Genomic DNA, 16,369 nt, shown 5'->3' with positions numbered 1-16,369 from the left:
CTGGGTGCAGGGGCTCATACCTGTAATTCCAGCACTTTGGGAGGCCAAGGTGGGCAAATCACCTGAGGTCAAGAGTTTGAGACCAGCCTGGGCAACATGGTGAAATCCCGTCTCTACTGAAAATGCAAAAATTAGCCAGGCGTTGTGGCACATGCCTGTAGTCTCAGCTACTTGGGAGGCTGAGGCAGGCAGGAGAATTGCTTGAACCTGGAAGGTGGAGGCTGCAGTGAGCTGAGATCATGCCATTGCACTCCAGCCTAGGTGACAGAGTGAGACTCTGTCTCAAAAAAACAAAAAACAAACAAACAAACAAAAAAGTTCACAGGCCTGGGGATGGGGCCAGCTTGAGAATCCATATGTCCTGACTGCCCACACCACTTCTCCTTTTACCAGATGGTTCACCCCAATGCCAGCTCTGTATTACTGTCTAGAACTTTCTGCAATGTGGGAAATATTCATATCTGTGCTGTCTGATGCATCGGTCCCAGCTGAATGTGGCTGTTAGTGCCACATTTTAATTTTAATTAATTTAAAATCCAGTCCACATTTAGACATCCACATGTGGCTAGGAGTTCCTGTACAATACACAGTAGAGGTCTGGAGTTGAGAAATAAAAACTGGGGAAAGAGGATGACCAACATGACATCACCATCCTGAAGGAGCTGACAGTCTGTTGGGGGAGACCAAGCCTCATAACAAAGGGACGATGTGATGTTGGAGTGAGCAAAGTGTCAGGACAGAGCTACAAGGAGGGGGCCGATCTTGAAGGTAATACTTGAGCAGGAGACAGTATGTGATTGGGCGGGGGGGACTGACCAGTCAGTAAAGGGGAATGGTCCTGGAGGTGAGGCAGTGACAGAAAGAGTGAGAGTGCACCTGGGTGGCGCGGGGCCATGAGAGCACGGGAGGACACTGAGACACCTGCTGGGGCCATATCTTCTAGGGAGTTGAATGCTGTTGACAAGTTTGACTTTATCTGGTGGGCAATGGGGAACAACAGAGATGATAGTTTCAGAAATTGTTTGGGTGTATTTTCGAACAGAACTCAAGGACTTGCTCATTAGAATACTTAAAGAGAACAGCAACAGCTGGGCGCGGTGGCTCATGCCTGTAATCCTAGCACTTTGGGAGGCTGAGGCGGGCAGATTACCTGAGGTCGGGAGTTCGAGACCAGCCTGACCAACATGGAGAAACCCAATCTCTACTAAAAAAATACAAATTTAGCCGGGCATAGTGGCGCATGCCTGTAGTCCCAGCTACTTGGAAAGCTGAGGCAGGAGAATTGCTTGAACCTGGGGGGCAGAGGTTGTAGTGAGCTGAGATCGCGCCATTGCACTCCAGCCTGGGCAATAAGAGCAAAACTCCATCTCAAAAAAAAAAAAAAAAAAAAGAGAGAAAAGAGTGACATTCTACAAAAAACAATGTAAGCCTTGTGGGTCACCTTGGATCTCCCCCACTGGCCCATGGGGACCAACACACTTATTAACTACCCTACATCCCATAAAATATACTTTGCATATCTGTAGTGGCAAAGAATTAGTATTCACAGAGAGTAAATCTACTGAGTTACCCAAACATGTAAATTTAGGCACACTTTAAGTATACTGAAATGACCAAAGGCTGAATTTTTCCCCTTTGTTGCTAAAATCAGCACTAACTTTTGCAAATAAAGTACAATCCCTAGGCCTACCAACTTGAAAATGAAACATGACACCCCATCTCTTACTGTGTCGGCACTAGCTCAGGGAGAACTAAATGGAGCTGTGTCCTTACCCTGCATTGAGCTTGGCTTTATCAACCAGAGACCGAGGCTGGTACATATCCGCAAGTGCTTCCGGAGACTCGGGGGGTTGGCTGAATGCGAGGATGCTGCAGTTTTGTTCCGTCAAAGGGCTGTCACTGAACCAAGTCATGGTGGATGACACTGGTGTTCCATTGATGGGGTCATATATAGGAGTCATGGTTTTACTGTATAAACCAGGACTTACTGCAAGGCAAGGGGAGTATGAACTATGGTATGAGAATCCAGGGATAGAAATCTTCAGGAAAATATTAACATTACTTACACTAAAATGAGTTTTGACTTTAAATTTGGCACCATTTAAAATAATATAAGTCAAGCTGGGCACTGTGGCCCACATCTAATCCTAGCTACTTGGGAGGCTGAGGTCAGAAGGCTGCTTGAGCCTAGGAGTTTGAGATCAGACAGAGCAACATAGCAAGACTTCATCTCAAAAAACAAACCAAAAAAACCCCCGCGAAATAATATGGATCATGATGGTAGAGAGATTAGTAATACACAGGTAATGGTCTTATCTGTAAATTCAGCTCCTCAAAAGCCTTGGAACTCAAATATATAAAAGCCTACAAAAATCAACACAGACAAATGTTGGGGACCACCTCTTTTCTTTCTTTCTTTTTTTTTTTTTTGAGATGGGGTCTCACTCTGTCGCCCAGGTTGGAGTGCTGTGGTGTGATCCCGGCTCACTGCAACCTCCACCTCCTGGGTTCAAGTGATTCTCCTGTCTCAGCCTCCTGAGTAGCTGGGGTTACAGGCACCTGCCACCACACCCGGCTAATGGAGACCACCTCTTTTCTAATAATTCAAAGTTTTCCTACTTCAGTAGGAGTCTTGGTACTATTAGAGAACTGGAGGCCTCATAGAATGCACGTACCCAATATGTTTCAGATGGCCCCATAAACAAACAGCAGGACTCGCCACTTTTAACAATCCAGTAGGCTGATGATTTACAAATCAGCTGGCTCTAATTTGTACAATTTGTCCTTTTCATTAGAATATACTATGCAAGAAAGCCCTCAGTCTTGGCCGGGTATGGTGGCTTATGCCTGTAATCCCAGCATTTTGGGAGTCTGAGGCAGGCAGATCACTTGAGGCCAGGAGTTTGAGACTAGCCTGGCCAACATGGCAAAACCCTGTCTCTACTAGAAACACAAAAATTATTCAAGTGTGATGGTGCACAACTGTAATTCCAGCTACTCAGGAGGCTGAGGCACAAGAATCGCTTGAGCCCAGGAGGCAGAGGCTGCAGTGAGCCGAGATTGTGCCACTGCACTCCAGCTTGGGTGACAGAGCGAGACTCTAAAAAAAAAAAAAAGGAAGAAAGAAAGCCCTCAATCTTGCAAGCAAGCTAGAGATTTGATTGTTTTGATATAAAAAGAAAAGGATACTTCTTCTCCAGCATTTTCACCTGCCCTCCTCTTGCACACCCCATAAAAAAATCGAATTCAGGAAAGAATCACACAATGATAGAATTAGGAAGAGAGAAGTGTATTTAAGTGATTTAACTTTTTTCTTTTATTTTCTTTTTTTGGGAGAGGGTCTTGCTCTGTCACCCAGGCTGAGTGCAGTGGCACAATCTTGACTCACTGCAACTTCCACCCTCAGGGCTCAAGCAATCCTCCCATCTCAGCCTTCTGAGTAGCTAGGACCACGAGCATGCACCACCATGCCCAGGTTATTTATTTATTTATTTTTTGTATTTTTAATAGAGATGGGATCTCACCATGTTGCCCAGGCTTGTCTCAAACTTCCGAGCTCAAGTGATCCACCCACCTCAGCCTCCCAAAGTGCTGGGATTACAGGCATGAGGCACTGTGACCAGCCATTTACCTTTTTTCTAAATATCACTCTTTTATCCCAAATTTGTGGTCAGTGGTACTAAAATTTTGCATTCATTGGCAACATCAGATATACAATTCAAATAATGAGTTATTAAACAGGCTTGAAAAAAAGTCTGAAACACATTTCTGTCAATTCTAAACTTGACTAGATAGCCTTTCCTCATTACATCAGTTCTGCAATTTTATTTCTCCTTTGTTTGGTGGGCGTGGGAGGAGAGGTATATTTCTCTCTTGAGTTTTACTGTACGTTCAAACAACAAAACACCTGTCACAAATCTTACCTGATGAACCTGAGGCTGTTGGAGAACTCTCCAGGTTTAGAACATCTTCAATTATGGGTTCCTTATTATTTTTATCTTTTTTCTTCTTCTTCTTAAAATAGTCACCAGAAGGCTTTAACAAAGAAAGCTCTTCTGATCTTCTAATATCTAGAAATAATTTTTTTTAAATGAAGAAAAAGAAAAAGTAAAAAGAAAAATCCTTCTAAGACTCAGAGTCATTTTGTGCATTTGAAATCATTTCTAAGGAAATTTCTGAAAAGTAAATGGGACTAAACTGCATCCCTTTTGAAGAAATAGAAGGGGAAAGGTGAACGGAGACCTCCAAAGTAGGTGGGGGGAGAAAATAGTGGAGGGAGATTAAGTCTAGTGAAATTTCTAGTTAGAAAAATTATTATAAAAATATTTCAAATGTATCTAAAACAACAGGAATGGTATAATGTCCCCTTCATGTGCTCCCCAGCTTCAGTCATTATTAGTTAGCATTATGCTATTCTTGTTACCTATTTACCACCAACTTTACCTCCCTCTCTCCTTTTTTCCTGATATGGTTTGGACGTGTCTTCACCCAAATCTCATCTTGAATTCCCATGTGTTGTGGGAGGGGCCCAGTGGGAGGTAACTGAACCATGTGGGCAGGTCTTTCCTGTGCTGTTCTCGTGATAGTGAATAAGTCTCATGAGATCTGATGATTTTATAAGGCGTTTCCCTACACAAGCTCTCTCTTTGCTTGCTGCCATCCATGTTAAGACGTGACTTGCTCCTCCTTGCCTTCCACCATCATTGTGAGGCCTCCCCAGCCATGTGGAGGGGACTTTAATGTAAGTCCATTAAACCTCTTTCTTTTGTAAATTGCCCAGTCTCAGGTATGTCTTTATCAGCAGCATGAAAACAAACTAATAGACTTGCCTTTGTTGCTCCCTCTCCCTTTCCTTTTTCCAGTTTTTTAAACAACCAACAAGGGTCCTGCTTCCTTTTTTCTTTATAGACCACAGATCTTGAAAGTCTTTCTTTTACACACTGCCCATCAGCTCATTTCATCCCTGTGGTGATGCCCTCATGCCCTGCCCATTTCTTCTTGGTCCTCACCATTTCAGCACACCTGGGTTCTGGTGGAATCTAGACCATGCGTCTTTCTGCCAGAGGCTTTGCTCTGATGGCTTGCCAGGGTCTGCACTGCAACAGCCTACACATTCAGGGAATTAACGCTCCCCAAGAGCGGCCTTCGGTGACTGTCCAGGATGCTGCATAAGCATCCTTACCCCGAGGCTGTGTCTACACTGTCTCCCAGAGGTCGCCAGCTGCTGCAGTGTAACCTGATTGGTGACACTCTTCTCTTTTCAGTCTTACTTCCCTGTCCCCAACAGTATTTCCTGGCATCACTTCCCAAATGAACTATCTGTACTTGAATCCTTATCTCAGGGTCTGCTTCTGGGAACTGAAACTATGATAATCCCCATTTCCCCCATTAATCAAATATATTTATAATTGCTGATCAGAATTGCTGATAACCTTTAACTGCACTAGTGGCTATCATTCCAGGTAAAAGTCAATTAATTTGGACTTTTAGTCTCTGAGCAGCTTTGTTGAAGGTAAGTGCACTGATCCCATTAAGTTCTGTCATCGTTTCATTCATATACTGCTCGGTGCTGAGACTGAACCTAGCAGTTTAACTTGACTCTCCCCAGTAGCCAAGGACTGTCAGGTTGCAACACACCTGTGACCATTCCAAATGCATAATTTATACACAAACCCGGTCATGAATAAAAAATTTCACTGTGAGCACTAAAAGCAAAACAATGAAACAGAAACACCTTATCTTCAAGGTCAAGATTTGTGTCTTTTCTGTTCTTCAAGGGAAAAACCACTAAACTGCTGCGTTTGATTTCACTTCAATTGATAAGACATAAAATGCAATGATTAGAAATGCCAAGTTGAGCCTTTAAAACTATTACAAAGAGATAATCAGGAAAAGAGAACATCTGATTGCTTCTGTTTATTTGAAAACTTGGCCGGTTGGGGTGGCTCAAGCCTGTAATCCCAGCACTTTGGGAGGCCGAGATGGGCGGATCACGAGGTCAGGAGATCGAGACCATCCTGGCTAACACGTTGAAACCCCGTCTCTACTAAAAAAAAATAAAAAAACTAGCCAGGCAACGTGGCGGGCGCCTGTAGTCCCAGCTACTCTGGAGGCTGAGGCAGGAGAATGATATAACCCCGGGAGGCGGAGCTTGCAGTGAGCTGACATCCGGCCACTGCACTCCAGCCTGGGCGACAGAGCCAGACTCCACCTCAAAAAAAAAAAAAAAAAAAAAAAACTTTACGTTTTTAGTTTCAGCTATGATGTGTGCTTCCAGTCCACTGTGGTGTGTGGAATATAGTATTTTATTTAATCATTTAGTTTGTTTTCAAATCCTCATTAGAATATTATCAAAAACACAAGGTATCCTCATGCTTGCCATTTGCACACCAGGGACAAGATTGCAACTTACATTCTGTAATGAAAGGTTCCATTCATTTGTTCACTCAACAGTTATTGTGTGCCAGGCATTGTGACTGGAGTGAGGAATGCAGAAATGCTCAGGAAATGGTTTCTGCCCTCACCCTATTTCATCTACCATACCAGCCCCCACTGCCCAACCCTGGCATTCCCAATCCTGCTGATGCTTTTTCTCTTTTTTTGGGGGTACTATCCATCCCCTTTTAACCTCTTATATTCTTTTTTAACTTGTTACATTTATATGTTAAAATTTGTTACATTTACATTTATTGGTTAGTGTCTGTCTCTGCCTGCTACAATGCAAGCTCCAGGTGGCAGGGATTTTAGCTCTGTATTGCTACTATATCCCTAGCTCTCACCACAATGCCTGGGACACAGTAGGTGCTCAATAAATATTTGCTGAATGAGTGAATAGTTTATGGTTTAATGGGAAAAATAGATTACTCACTATATATCACTATATATTATCTATTCTGGGTTCAAATGTTGATTTTTGATTTTGGGACCAATGAATATGCCTATAATACTTTCAAAAATTATAAAATGAGAATACCTTTATGGTGTGTTTCCCTCCCTTTATGGAGTTTTATAAAGAAAAATTGGTTTGGGTAGTGTTGTCTTTATGACTATTAAATTATAGGATACCAAATCTGTAAATAATTAGATTTAAGTTCACAATTAAGTATACTTTTCTGCTTAATCACTTCGTAAGTGATTTTTGTGGACAGAGTTATTTACTTGAGCCAGGTCTTAAGCAATTAAGACTTTGGAACACCATTATCTCAAAAACAATAAAGACACATAACTCTATGGTGATTAAGTATTTAATACAATTCTTTTTAATCTTAAATACTGTACAAAATGTTTGAGTATAGCTTGGATCAATAAATGGGGAGGGCAATCTTAATGGTTTATCTTGTCTATTTACAAATCTCTTTTGGAATAGTTTTAAGCTTTGTGGAGATGCACCTGATTTATGTCAATAATGTTCTACTTGGCTTAACTACACTTAAATGGCTGCAATACCCAGAAGGGCTTAAGCATGTGCTTCCTAATAGGTGAATGTTCTCTAGCCAATTGCTTGAAGTAGGCAGAATGCACACATAATTTTCCTGTCTTCCTTTACAAGAGTCTACAGGGCACAGGGGCCCTTCCTGGGTACTTACTCAGGATTTTGCAGATATCACTGACAGCTTTAAAAACCACAGCTGAGAAGCTGACTCGCAACCTCACCATCTTCAAATTCGGCAGGCGAAGGCGCAGCATTTTATGCTGAGGGGTGAAGAGAAGCTTTGCATCTGCCTGGACCCCATATTTGTCCAGGGTCCAGTGGGTTTTCAGAAGCCAGCAATGCTTCTGTTCCCACCAAAGAGCAAAGTCTGACCAGTCTTGGGATATGTCTGCAAAAATGAAAACACAACTAAGTAAAATGAGAGAGAGCCCAGCTTGGAGGGTTCTGGAGCTGCAGAGTCAATTTCATTGTGTGCGAAAATGTAAACCAACAACTGATCTTCAGTTCCCCATGGCCTTTTACAATCCGAGGCTCAACAACTTTTGGCTTCTTTCCAAAGTCTCTCGGGACAACATAGGGACTGGGAGAGCATTAAGAGAAAATACCTAATGTAGATGACAGGGTTGATGGGACAGCAAACCATCATGGCACGCGTATACCTATGTAACAAACCTGTATGTTCTGCACATGTATCCCAGAACTTGAAGTAAAATAAAAAACACTTAAAAAATCAAATAAAATAAAAAATTTAAAGATAAAATAATTTAAAAAGAAAAAAAATGATAGGGCTGGGTGCTGTGGCTCACACCTGTAATCTCAGCACTTTGGGAGGCTGATGCAGGCGATCACCTGAGGTCAGGAGTTCGACACCAGCCTGGCCAACATGGCAAAACCCTGTCTCTACTAAAAATACAAAACTTAGCCAGATGTGGTGGTGGGCGCCTGTAATCCCAGCTACTCCAGAGGCTGAGGCAGGAGAATCACTTGAAACCAGGAGGCGGAGGTTGCAGTGAGCTGAGGTCATACCATTGCACTACAACCTGGGCAACAAGAGCAAAACTCTGTCACTGTGTCTCAAAAAAAAAAAAAAAGAAAGAAAAATAGGGACTAAACCTTACCATCATTTACGTTTAGCTACTGTGGAGGAAAAGAAAAATAAACGTGTTCACAATGAATGCTCAAGTTCTCTTCGCTAAAATCTCTCTGTGCCATGGCCCTTTCTGAGAAGGCTGAAAGCATCTGACTTTGTTTAATCAAGATTATTTCTGTTATAGAAATGTATCCTTATACCACTGTGTCACAAGGGAGTAGCAATAGCCTCCAATCAAAGTCCACACAGAAGTACGGTACAATTGACATTTCATTCTTCTCAGTAATGTCCAACTCTTTATCAGTACCGCCATATCCAAAGTGTCTAAATTGAAGTCAGAGTTAAAGTATTTTCTCCCTCTCAATGTTAGCATCAATGTCAATCTTTCCCCTCCTTTAACGTTGGTATTAAAATAGAATCTTTCCCCTTCATCAATATTGGAGTCAATTTTTAGTCTTTTATTTTGCAAAATGAAGAGCTACCAGTATCTTTGTTTTCTTATTTTTCTTTAAATGTTTTTTCTTTCTCTTTTCAAATTAGAAACTCTCTCTCTCTCTTTTTTTTTTTTTTTTTTTGAGATGAAGCCTCCCTCTGTTGCCCAGGCTGGAGTGCAGTGGCATGATCTCAGCCCACAGCAACCTCCGCCTCCTGGGTTCAAGTGATTCTCCTGCCTCAGCCTCCCAAGTAGCTGGGATTACAGACGCGCGCCACTGTGTCAGGCTAATATTTTTTTGAGACGGAGTCTCACTCTGTCACCCAGTCTGGAGTGTAGTGGTGTAATCTCAGCTCACTGCAACCTCTGCCTCCCGGGTTCAAGCGATTCTCCTGCCTCAGCCTCCTGAGTAGCTGGGATTACAGGCATGCACCACCACGCCCAGCTAATTTTTGTATTTTTTGTAGAGACAGGGGTTCACCATGTTGGTCAGGCTGGTCTCGAACTCCTGACCTCGTGATCCACCCGCCTCGGCCTTCCAAAGTGCTGGGATTACAGGAAATTTTTGTATTTTTAGTAGAGATGGGGTTTTACCATGTTGGCCAGGCTGGTCTTGAACTCCTGACCTCAGGTGATTCACCCACCTTGGCCTCCCAAAGTGCCGGGATTACAGGCGTGAGCCACCGCGCCCAGCCAGAAAACGCTCCTCTTAATGCTGTTAGTAGAAGCATAAATTGGCACAACTATTTTGGAGAACCTTATTAATCAGCATTTTTTTCTCTGAGTTATACCACCCAACAGAAATGATCACTGAAAGACAGGTGTTATAGCAGCTCTGTCTGTAAGTGCATGAAAATGGAAACAACCAAATGTCCATTAAGAGGTAAATGGATAAATAATTGTGGCACATCCATACAATGGACTATTATATGGCAATGAAAATGAACCAAAACAATATGCAACAGTATGGATAAATCTCACAGACATAATGTTGAGTGAAAGAAAGTCGATGTGTAAGAGTATATCCTTTGTAATCTCATTTGTCTAAAGTTCAAAATCAAGCAATGATTCCTGTGGTGATAGAAGTCAGGATAGTGGTTATCCTTGGTGGTAGTGACTGGGAGGGGTCAGGGTATGGGGCTTGGGTGGGGAACAGGTGATGTTCTATTTCTTGATCTGAGTGGTTACAAGACTTTGTAAAATCCATTTAACTGTTTATAATAAGTGAAGCCTTGTTTATGATAAGTGAATTTTTCTGTATGTATATTATATGTCAATAAGGACTTACTGAAAAAAACAAACAACAAAAAACTATCTTGCTAGAGCAAATGAAAAGCCAGCATCTAAGGCCTTAAATAGAAGGTAAAAGAAGCACAAAGAAAATAGAATGTTATTAAATTCTAGGTTGACAATATTGACTCCTGATGTGAAGAGTGTAACCCTGAAAATTTCTTTCTTTGTTTAAACAGGGAGCATAGTAAATGGTGGATAAGTGTTAAAAGACTCCTCAGCACCAATTCATCACTAAGCTATCAAGTATTTACAGAGAATTAACACAGTAGTCTAACGCCAAGCTACCTACAGTCACATTAGATGTCACCAGTGGATTGGGTCCCATCCCTGTTGAAGTCCAGCATTGTAGCTACTGGGAACTTTAGCTTGCCACCAAAGACTCAGGTTTCTTTTCCCCCCCGAGACCGAGTCTTGCTCTGTCACCCAAGCTGGAGTGCAGTGGCGCGATCTTGGCCTACTGCAACCTCTGCCTCCTGGGTTCAAGCGATTGTCCCGCCTCAGGCTTCCAAGTAGCTGGGATTACATGCATCCACCGCCATGCCCGGCTAATTTGTGTATTTTTAGTAGAGATGGGGTTTTGCCATGTTGGCCAGCCTGTTCTCGAACTCCTGACCTCAGGTGATCCTCCCACCTCGGCCTCCCAAAGTGCTGGGATTATAGGTGTGAGCCACGGCACCCGGCCTGGGCTATTTCTTTCTCTCCTCTGGGATGAGGCATGGGGGATTGCTCTCCAGGCCATTATAAGATAAATGATCGGAAAAACCTAGACCAGCCATTAGTGGTGATGCAACAGACATGGTTTCAAATACAGAGAAATCATAAAGCAAGAGTAACTTACTGATCTGTTCTACTAACTTGAGCATCACTCCCCCGACATGAAGGTCTCCAGATACTCTCAGTGTGACGTCTTTCTGCTGCTCTTCGTTGGGATGGTCAACGCGGACCACAAGCTCCCAAGAAGCAGATGTAAAGTCAGTGGATGACAGCATTGTGGCAGACGCTGGTGTCTGCTGAACACAAAGACAGACATAGATTGGAATATGGGAAGGAAACGGGACGTGTCAGTAGACTAGCAGAGCCAAATTTCTTTTTTGTTTTGTTTTTTCATTGTAACCTCCTCTTCAAAACACTCTGCAAGGTTCCCGGTGCTCCAGATATTAAATTCAGCACCTTAACTTTAAAGACAAAAAGTTTTATAAAAATGGTCTCAAACCATCTGAATTTATATACTTCATTTTTCCACTCACCCACTCCTCCAAGACTACTTGGCTATGTATTTTCTTTGTCCACTCAATGCTTCAATCTTCATTTTCTCTCTGTTGACTTCTTTTGCCCTTCTCTCAACTATTCTGGCAATAGGCAATCTTCTATGTTACCTTTTAAAAAATCAGTTTTATTAAGGTATAATTTGCATGTAATAAAATGCACAGATTTTATATACTATAGTTCAACATGTTTTGTTGTATGCAAATTATACTTCAATAAAGTTGATGTTTAAAAAGGATGTCGTTAAAGCCTCTTATCTTTAACATCTTTAATACATGTCTATTATTATATTCCTCCTACAAAAATTTATATCTTCTTGTAATAAAGCTCAAAAAATAAAAAAAGCAAAATAATTCCTATTTCAGTCATTATAATATATAGTTTTACTTTAAATGCATATAGATTACAGGTCATTAATAATTATTGCCATGTATTTGATTTACTTATTGTTCTATATCATATAAAAATTGATTATCTAAATTCACCAATTAAGTATTTGGATACATCTTTTTTTTTCTTTTTTTTGAGATGGAGTCTCGTTCTGTTGCCCAGGCTGGAGTGCAGTGGCGTGATCTTGGCTCACTGCAAGCTTCGCCTCGCAGGTTCACGCCATTCTCCTGCCTCAACCTCCCGAGTAGCTGGGGCTACAGGCGCCTGCCACCAAGCCAGGCTAATTTTTTTGTATTTTTAGCAGAGACAGGGTTTCACTGTGTTAGCCAGGATGGTCTCGTGATCCGTCCACCTTGGCCTCCCAAAGTGCTGGGATTACAGGCATGAGCCAACGCGCCAGACCGTATTCGGATACATCTTTGGCAAAAGATTTAAAAACAGGAGTAACAGATATAAAAAGCTCACTCTTCAAAGTGCAGATGGAGGTGTGAACTTCAAACCCGTAGTTTCCCCCTCATTGGAGAAGCCAGCAGGAAAGAATGTTTACAACTGAAATGTTTCAGGGGGTAACAGGAACACGGGAATCCAAAATTGGCAGAACTGAAATAAAACTTGAGATGTCAGTTCTCTCTTATTTTTAAACAGAAATAATGCTACTGCTCCTGGCCGTTTTAAACATTTAAAGTAAAAATTATTTAAATGATAATGAGTCTTTTTCACTTTACTATGTAAATCCAGTTTATGAGAAATTCATGTTTCCATAAAGCCTATTTTTGAGAAACATCAATGCACTCAAACTCCTAAGAAAGGGCTCTTCTGAGGGTGTATCCCCATTTATCTGCATTTTAATAGGATCCCCTAGGGGGATATTTTTTGAGCTTTATTTTGTATTTTTAGCCATTTGAGTACAAGAGGCTGCAGAAAGAAAGGGGGTAAGGGGGCTCAGGAGCCACTGGTGCCCATCAAAGCCTCCCAACCTCCAGCTCCCCAGCCTTAGCCCTGGAGCACCCACCTCCTTTCCAGGAGCCTGTAGTGTCCTACGGGATCCTATTAAAATGCAGATTCTATTCAGCAGGTTGAGGACAGGCCATACATTTCTTAACAGACTCCAGATGTTGCTGGTCTGTGGCTATACTCAGTTCCTTCCTTCAACCTATTTAGAACAATATTAAACCAGGGATGACGGTAATATCTGAGGAACATTACTTTTAATAATAATTAAACAACCAGTGTCATATCTGTTCTGCGTGTTCATTTGAAACAACTCATTTGTAAGCATAAAAGAATCTCAAAATACGCCACACAGATAAATTGAATACTGCAAATCTGAACAGATTTAGGACAGATTTTATGGGTGAGGATCAAATTTAAGAGTTCAGAAGTAGCTCCTTATGTTTTTGGTTTTTTTTTTTTTGAGATGGTCTTGCTCTGTCGCCTAGGCTGGAGTACAGTGGCACGATCTTGGATCACTGCAACCTCTGCCTCCCGGGTTCGAGCAATTCTCTGTCTCACCCTCCCAAGTAGTGGGGATTACAGGCGTGTGCCACGATGCTGGGCTAATTTTTGTATTTTTAGTAGAGACGGGGTTTCGCCATGCTGGCCAGGTTGGCCTTGAACTCCTGACCTTGTGATCCACCCGCCTTTGCCTCCCAAAGTGCTGGGATTACAGGCATGAGCCACCGTGCCCGGCTGCTCCTTATGTTTTTATAGTCAGAAGCATGCAACGATGCAATGCGTCTCCTCCCCGTGTACAGAGATACACACAGAACCCCCTGCATGAGGAGTGCCATTTAGTGACTGCATTAGGCCTAACTGCTTGCTTCTGTCATCATCAACTTCAAGTATCATTTATTACCTACTGACTGTATGATGTGCTCTGTGTTAACTCCTGTCTTCTGTTATCCCTTTATCATCCTCCCAGCAATCTCATTTAGAAATGAGGAAACTCAGCCTCAGAGAGATGAAGCAACTTGCCCGAGGTCACAAAGCAAGTTAGATGCTGGAGCCCAGACGGAAATCCAGGTCTTTCTATTTCAAACTCTTATCCACCACACTGGGAAACCATTCTGATAATGTTGCAATGCCAACATGAAAGAAAACTCCTCAAACTACATGAACTCAATTCTCAGTAGCCTTTACTAAGCATTTCTATCAACACAAATCTTGTGCAGTGAGGAGACAAAAAAAGAGACCCTTTCATCGTCAGACTCATAACTTGGCATTGAACTGTTCGACTTTATGATCCTTACAATTTCTCAAATACTATGATTATGAGGTCTAGTTATTTAAAATGTTTTGTATATAAAGAAAATAACTTTTAAAGGTGATTCCTTACGGGGCAATCCCATATAAGGTCTTTTCTTTTCCTAACCTGGGTGATCAAAACACTACTCATTTAGGCTATAGATGCTGATTCCCCTTACAACAAAATGCAGGCTAAAATTAGCCAAGCAGGTTTTCCTGCATTCCTTTCCTATCTTTCTGCGCCTTCATTTTTGAGTGAATGTCTAGTCTGCAGCAAGCTGTTACTTGTTAAGGATAGCAGCAAACTTCAGCCGGGAAAACGCATCTAAGGAGACCAAAACAAGAAGCAAAGCTACCGGCAGAGTGAAACTCAACAGCCCTTCACCGAAAATCAAAGAAAGGAAAGCAGGGAAGGAGGGCTGGAGGGATGGAGAGCAGGAAGGAGGAAAGATGAGGGGGAAACAGTCCCCGACCCTTCCCCTGGAAGATCTGAAGGTGCTTGGTGTTCGAAGGCCACTGAACCTGTCTTTTGCCAGCTCTGCAGGATCCTGGGGAGGATGTTGGGTGGATAAGCCTGCCCCTTACTCCCATTAAGGCAGCACCTGCGGCTGAACTGAAAGTTTATTTTGCGGCCAGACGCAGAGGGCCGGAGAAGGTGGTCACATCCAGACGAAATTATTTTCAATCAATAGCCATTTGAGTACAAGAGGCTGCAGAAAGAAAGGGGGTAAGGGAGCTCAGAAGCCACTGGTGCCCATCAAAGCCTCCCAACCTCCAGCTCCCCAGCCTTAGCCCCGGAGCACCCACCTCCTTTCCAGGAGCCTGTAGTGTCCAGCCTCGCAGTCGCGCACGTGGAGAGCTGCGTCCCTACAAACTACCCCGGGCCAAACCGAGGAGCTGGCGCTGGCGAAGTGGGGAGCGGGGGGCGCTCGGTGGCGGCGGCTGCTCAGCTAAGGCTGAGGCAGGTGAGGGCTGGAGCCAGGGCGCGCAGGCAAAGCTGCCTTGGGACCGCCCGCGGAGGCTCGGTGCCGGCCCCCAGCCTGGCGCGGCGTGCCCGGTGCACTGCACGGCCCCCAGCGGCCCGGCTGAGGGCAGCGCGCGGCGGGGCAGGCGAGGGCACGCCCAGCGCCGGCCTGCTTGGTCTAGCTCCCGCGGAGAGGAGGCGCAGTCTGCAGATTTTTAAGGGCAAAGGGTGGCCGAAGGGCTGCTCTGAGGTGAGAAGGCGGCGAGAACCCGGGGCGCACGCTCACTATCTGCAGCTCCTCTTGCGATGTCTCATCCTGCCCCTTTAAGGCAGCCTCCAGTTTCCCTGTTCCCCCAGGCCCGCCGGGGACTAGCCCAGATGATTAAAGCCGCGCCACTTCCCCTCCTTTCAGGCATACCCATCCCTCACACCCCTGGGTTTGTCCAGGCGCAGGAGACTCCAGCCTCCCGGCTAGAACAGCTTGTCTCCCTTAGAAAGAGCCCCGGAGCACCTGTGGTCTGCGAGGTGGTGGCAACAACAAAAAGATTCGTCTCTGAGTAAGAGGATGATGTCAGTCTCCAGAAGGCTGAGGCTCCCGACCCGGGAAGACTCCAGGAGACCCAAGGGCAGGCTGCATGCGGAAGTCTGGGCCACACCTGGTGTGGCTCACCTCAGGATCACCACTGGTCCCGCCGGTCGCCTTCCTGTTGTTGGATTTATTTTCAAAGAGGGCTGGGGCCACCCAGGAAGGGTGGGTGACCTGGGCAGTTTACACAACCTCCCCAAGCTTCCTTTGTTCATTTAATGCACATTTGTTGAGTGCTTACTGCTCTACAGGCCTCCGGATGGGCCTGGGCTCCCAGAATACTGTGGTGAATAAAACAGACATGGAAATGTCAGTTTCCTCATCTGTGAAATAGGTAGAGAGATAGAATGCCTGCCATCCCACGGAGGAATTTCACGCAATATAATACAGGCTTCAGCGATTTGCATTAAAAGGCTTGTGAAGACTTAAATTTTAATAAAGAAGTTATAAAAGGTAAAAGTTGAATCTCTGTTTTTGCTTAAACATTACCATATTCAGGAATTATTATGGTTTGAAAGTACATTTAAAAAGGTTAGTTGAACACTGTTGGCAAATATAGGATATTATAATTAAAATAAAATCATTAAAAACTTGAAACAGAAAGTCTTCATTTGGTAGAGTTTGTCGACGACGGGAAGTGTCATCTGGTCCCACTTCCCTACCTCTTAACA

The 16,369-nt window shown here is 43.5% G+C and overlaps 1 protein-coding gene across 5 annotated transcripts in view; it reads right to left on the bottom strand.

Moving 5' to 3' along the window:
• The window catches only part of FERMT1 (FERM domain containing kindlin 1), a 53,839-nt gene extending 38,627 nt beyond the window's left edge, over positions 1 to 15,212 (bottom strand). For 2 of the 5 annotated variants that reach the window (XM_005568384.5, XM_005568387.5), the window contains exons 1-5: positions 14,956 to 15,212; positions 11,087 to 11,258; positions 7,587 to 7,820; positions 3,924 to 4,070; positions 1,774 to 1,987 (exon numbers count right to left, since the gene is read on the bottom strand). In XM_005568384.5, coding sequence (XP_005568441.3) covers positions 1,774 to 1,987; positions 3,924 to 4,070; positions 7,587 to 7,820; positions 11,087 to 11,237 — 746 coding nt within the window. In that variant the 5' untranslated portion in view covers positions 11,238 to 11,258; positions 14,956 to 15,212. Of the gene's footprint in view, positions 1 to 1,773; positions 1,988 to 3,923; positions 4,071 to 7,586; positions 7,821 to 11,086; positions 11,259 to 12,916; positions 13,058 to 14,955 lie in introns of those variants that run through there. The other 3 variants (XM_005568385.5, XM_015457810.4, XM_074004810.1) reach the window with 3 other exon arrangements.
• Between the last annotated feature and the right edge of the window lie 1,157 nt (positions 15,213 to 16,369).

This window comes from Macaca fascicularis, chromosome 10 (assembly GCF_037993035.2).
Source record: "Macaca fascicularis isolate 582-1 chromosome 10, T2T-MFA8v1.1".
In the NCBI taxonomy this organism is placed as follows: Eukaryota; Metazoa; Chordata; class Mammalia; order Primates; family Cercopithecidae; genus Macaca; species Macaca fascicularis.
The sequence above is the reverse complement of the archived record's forward strand: the minus strand, read 5'-3'. Positions and strand labels throughout refer to the sequence as shown.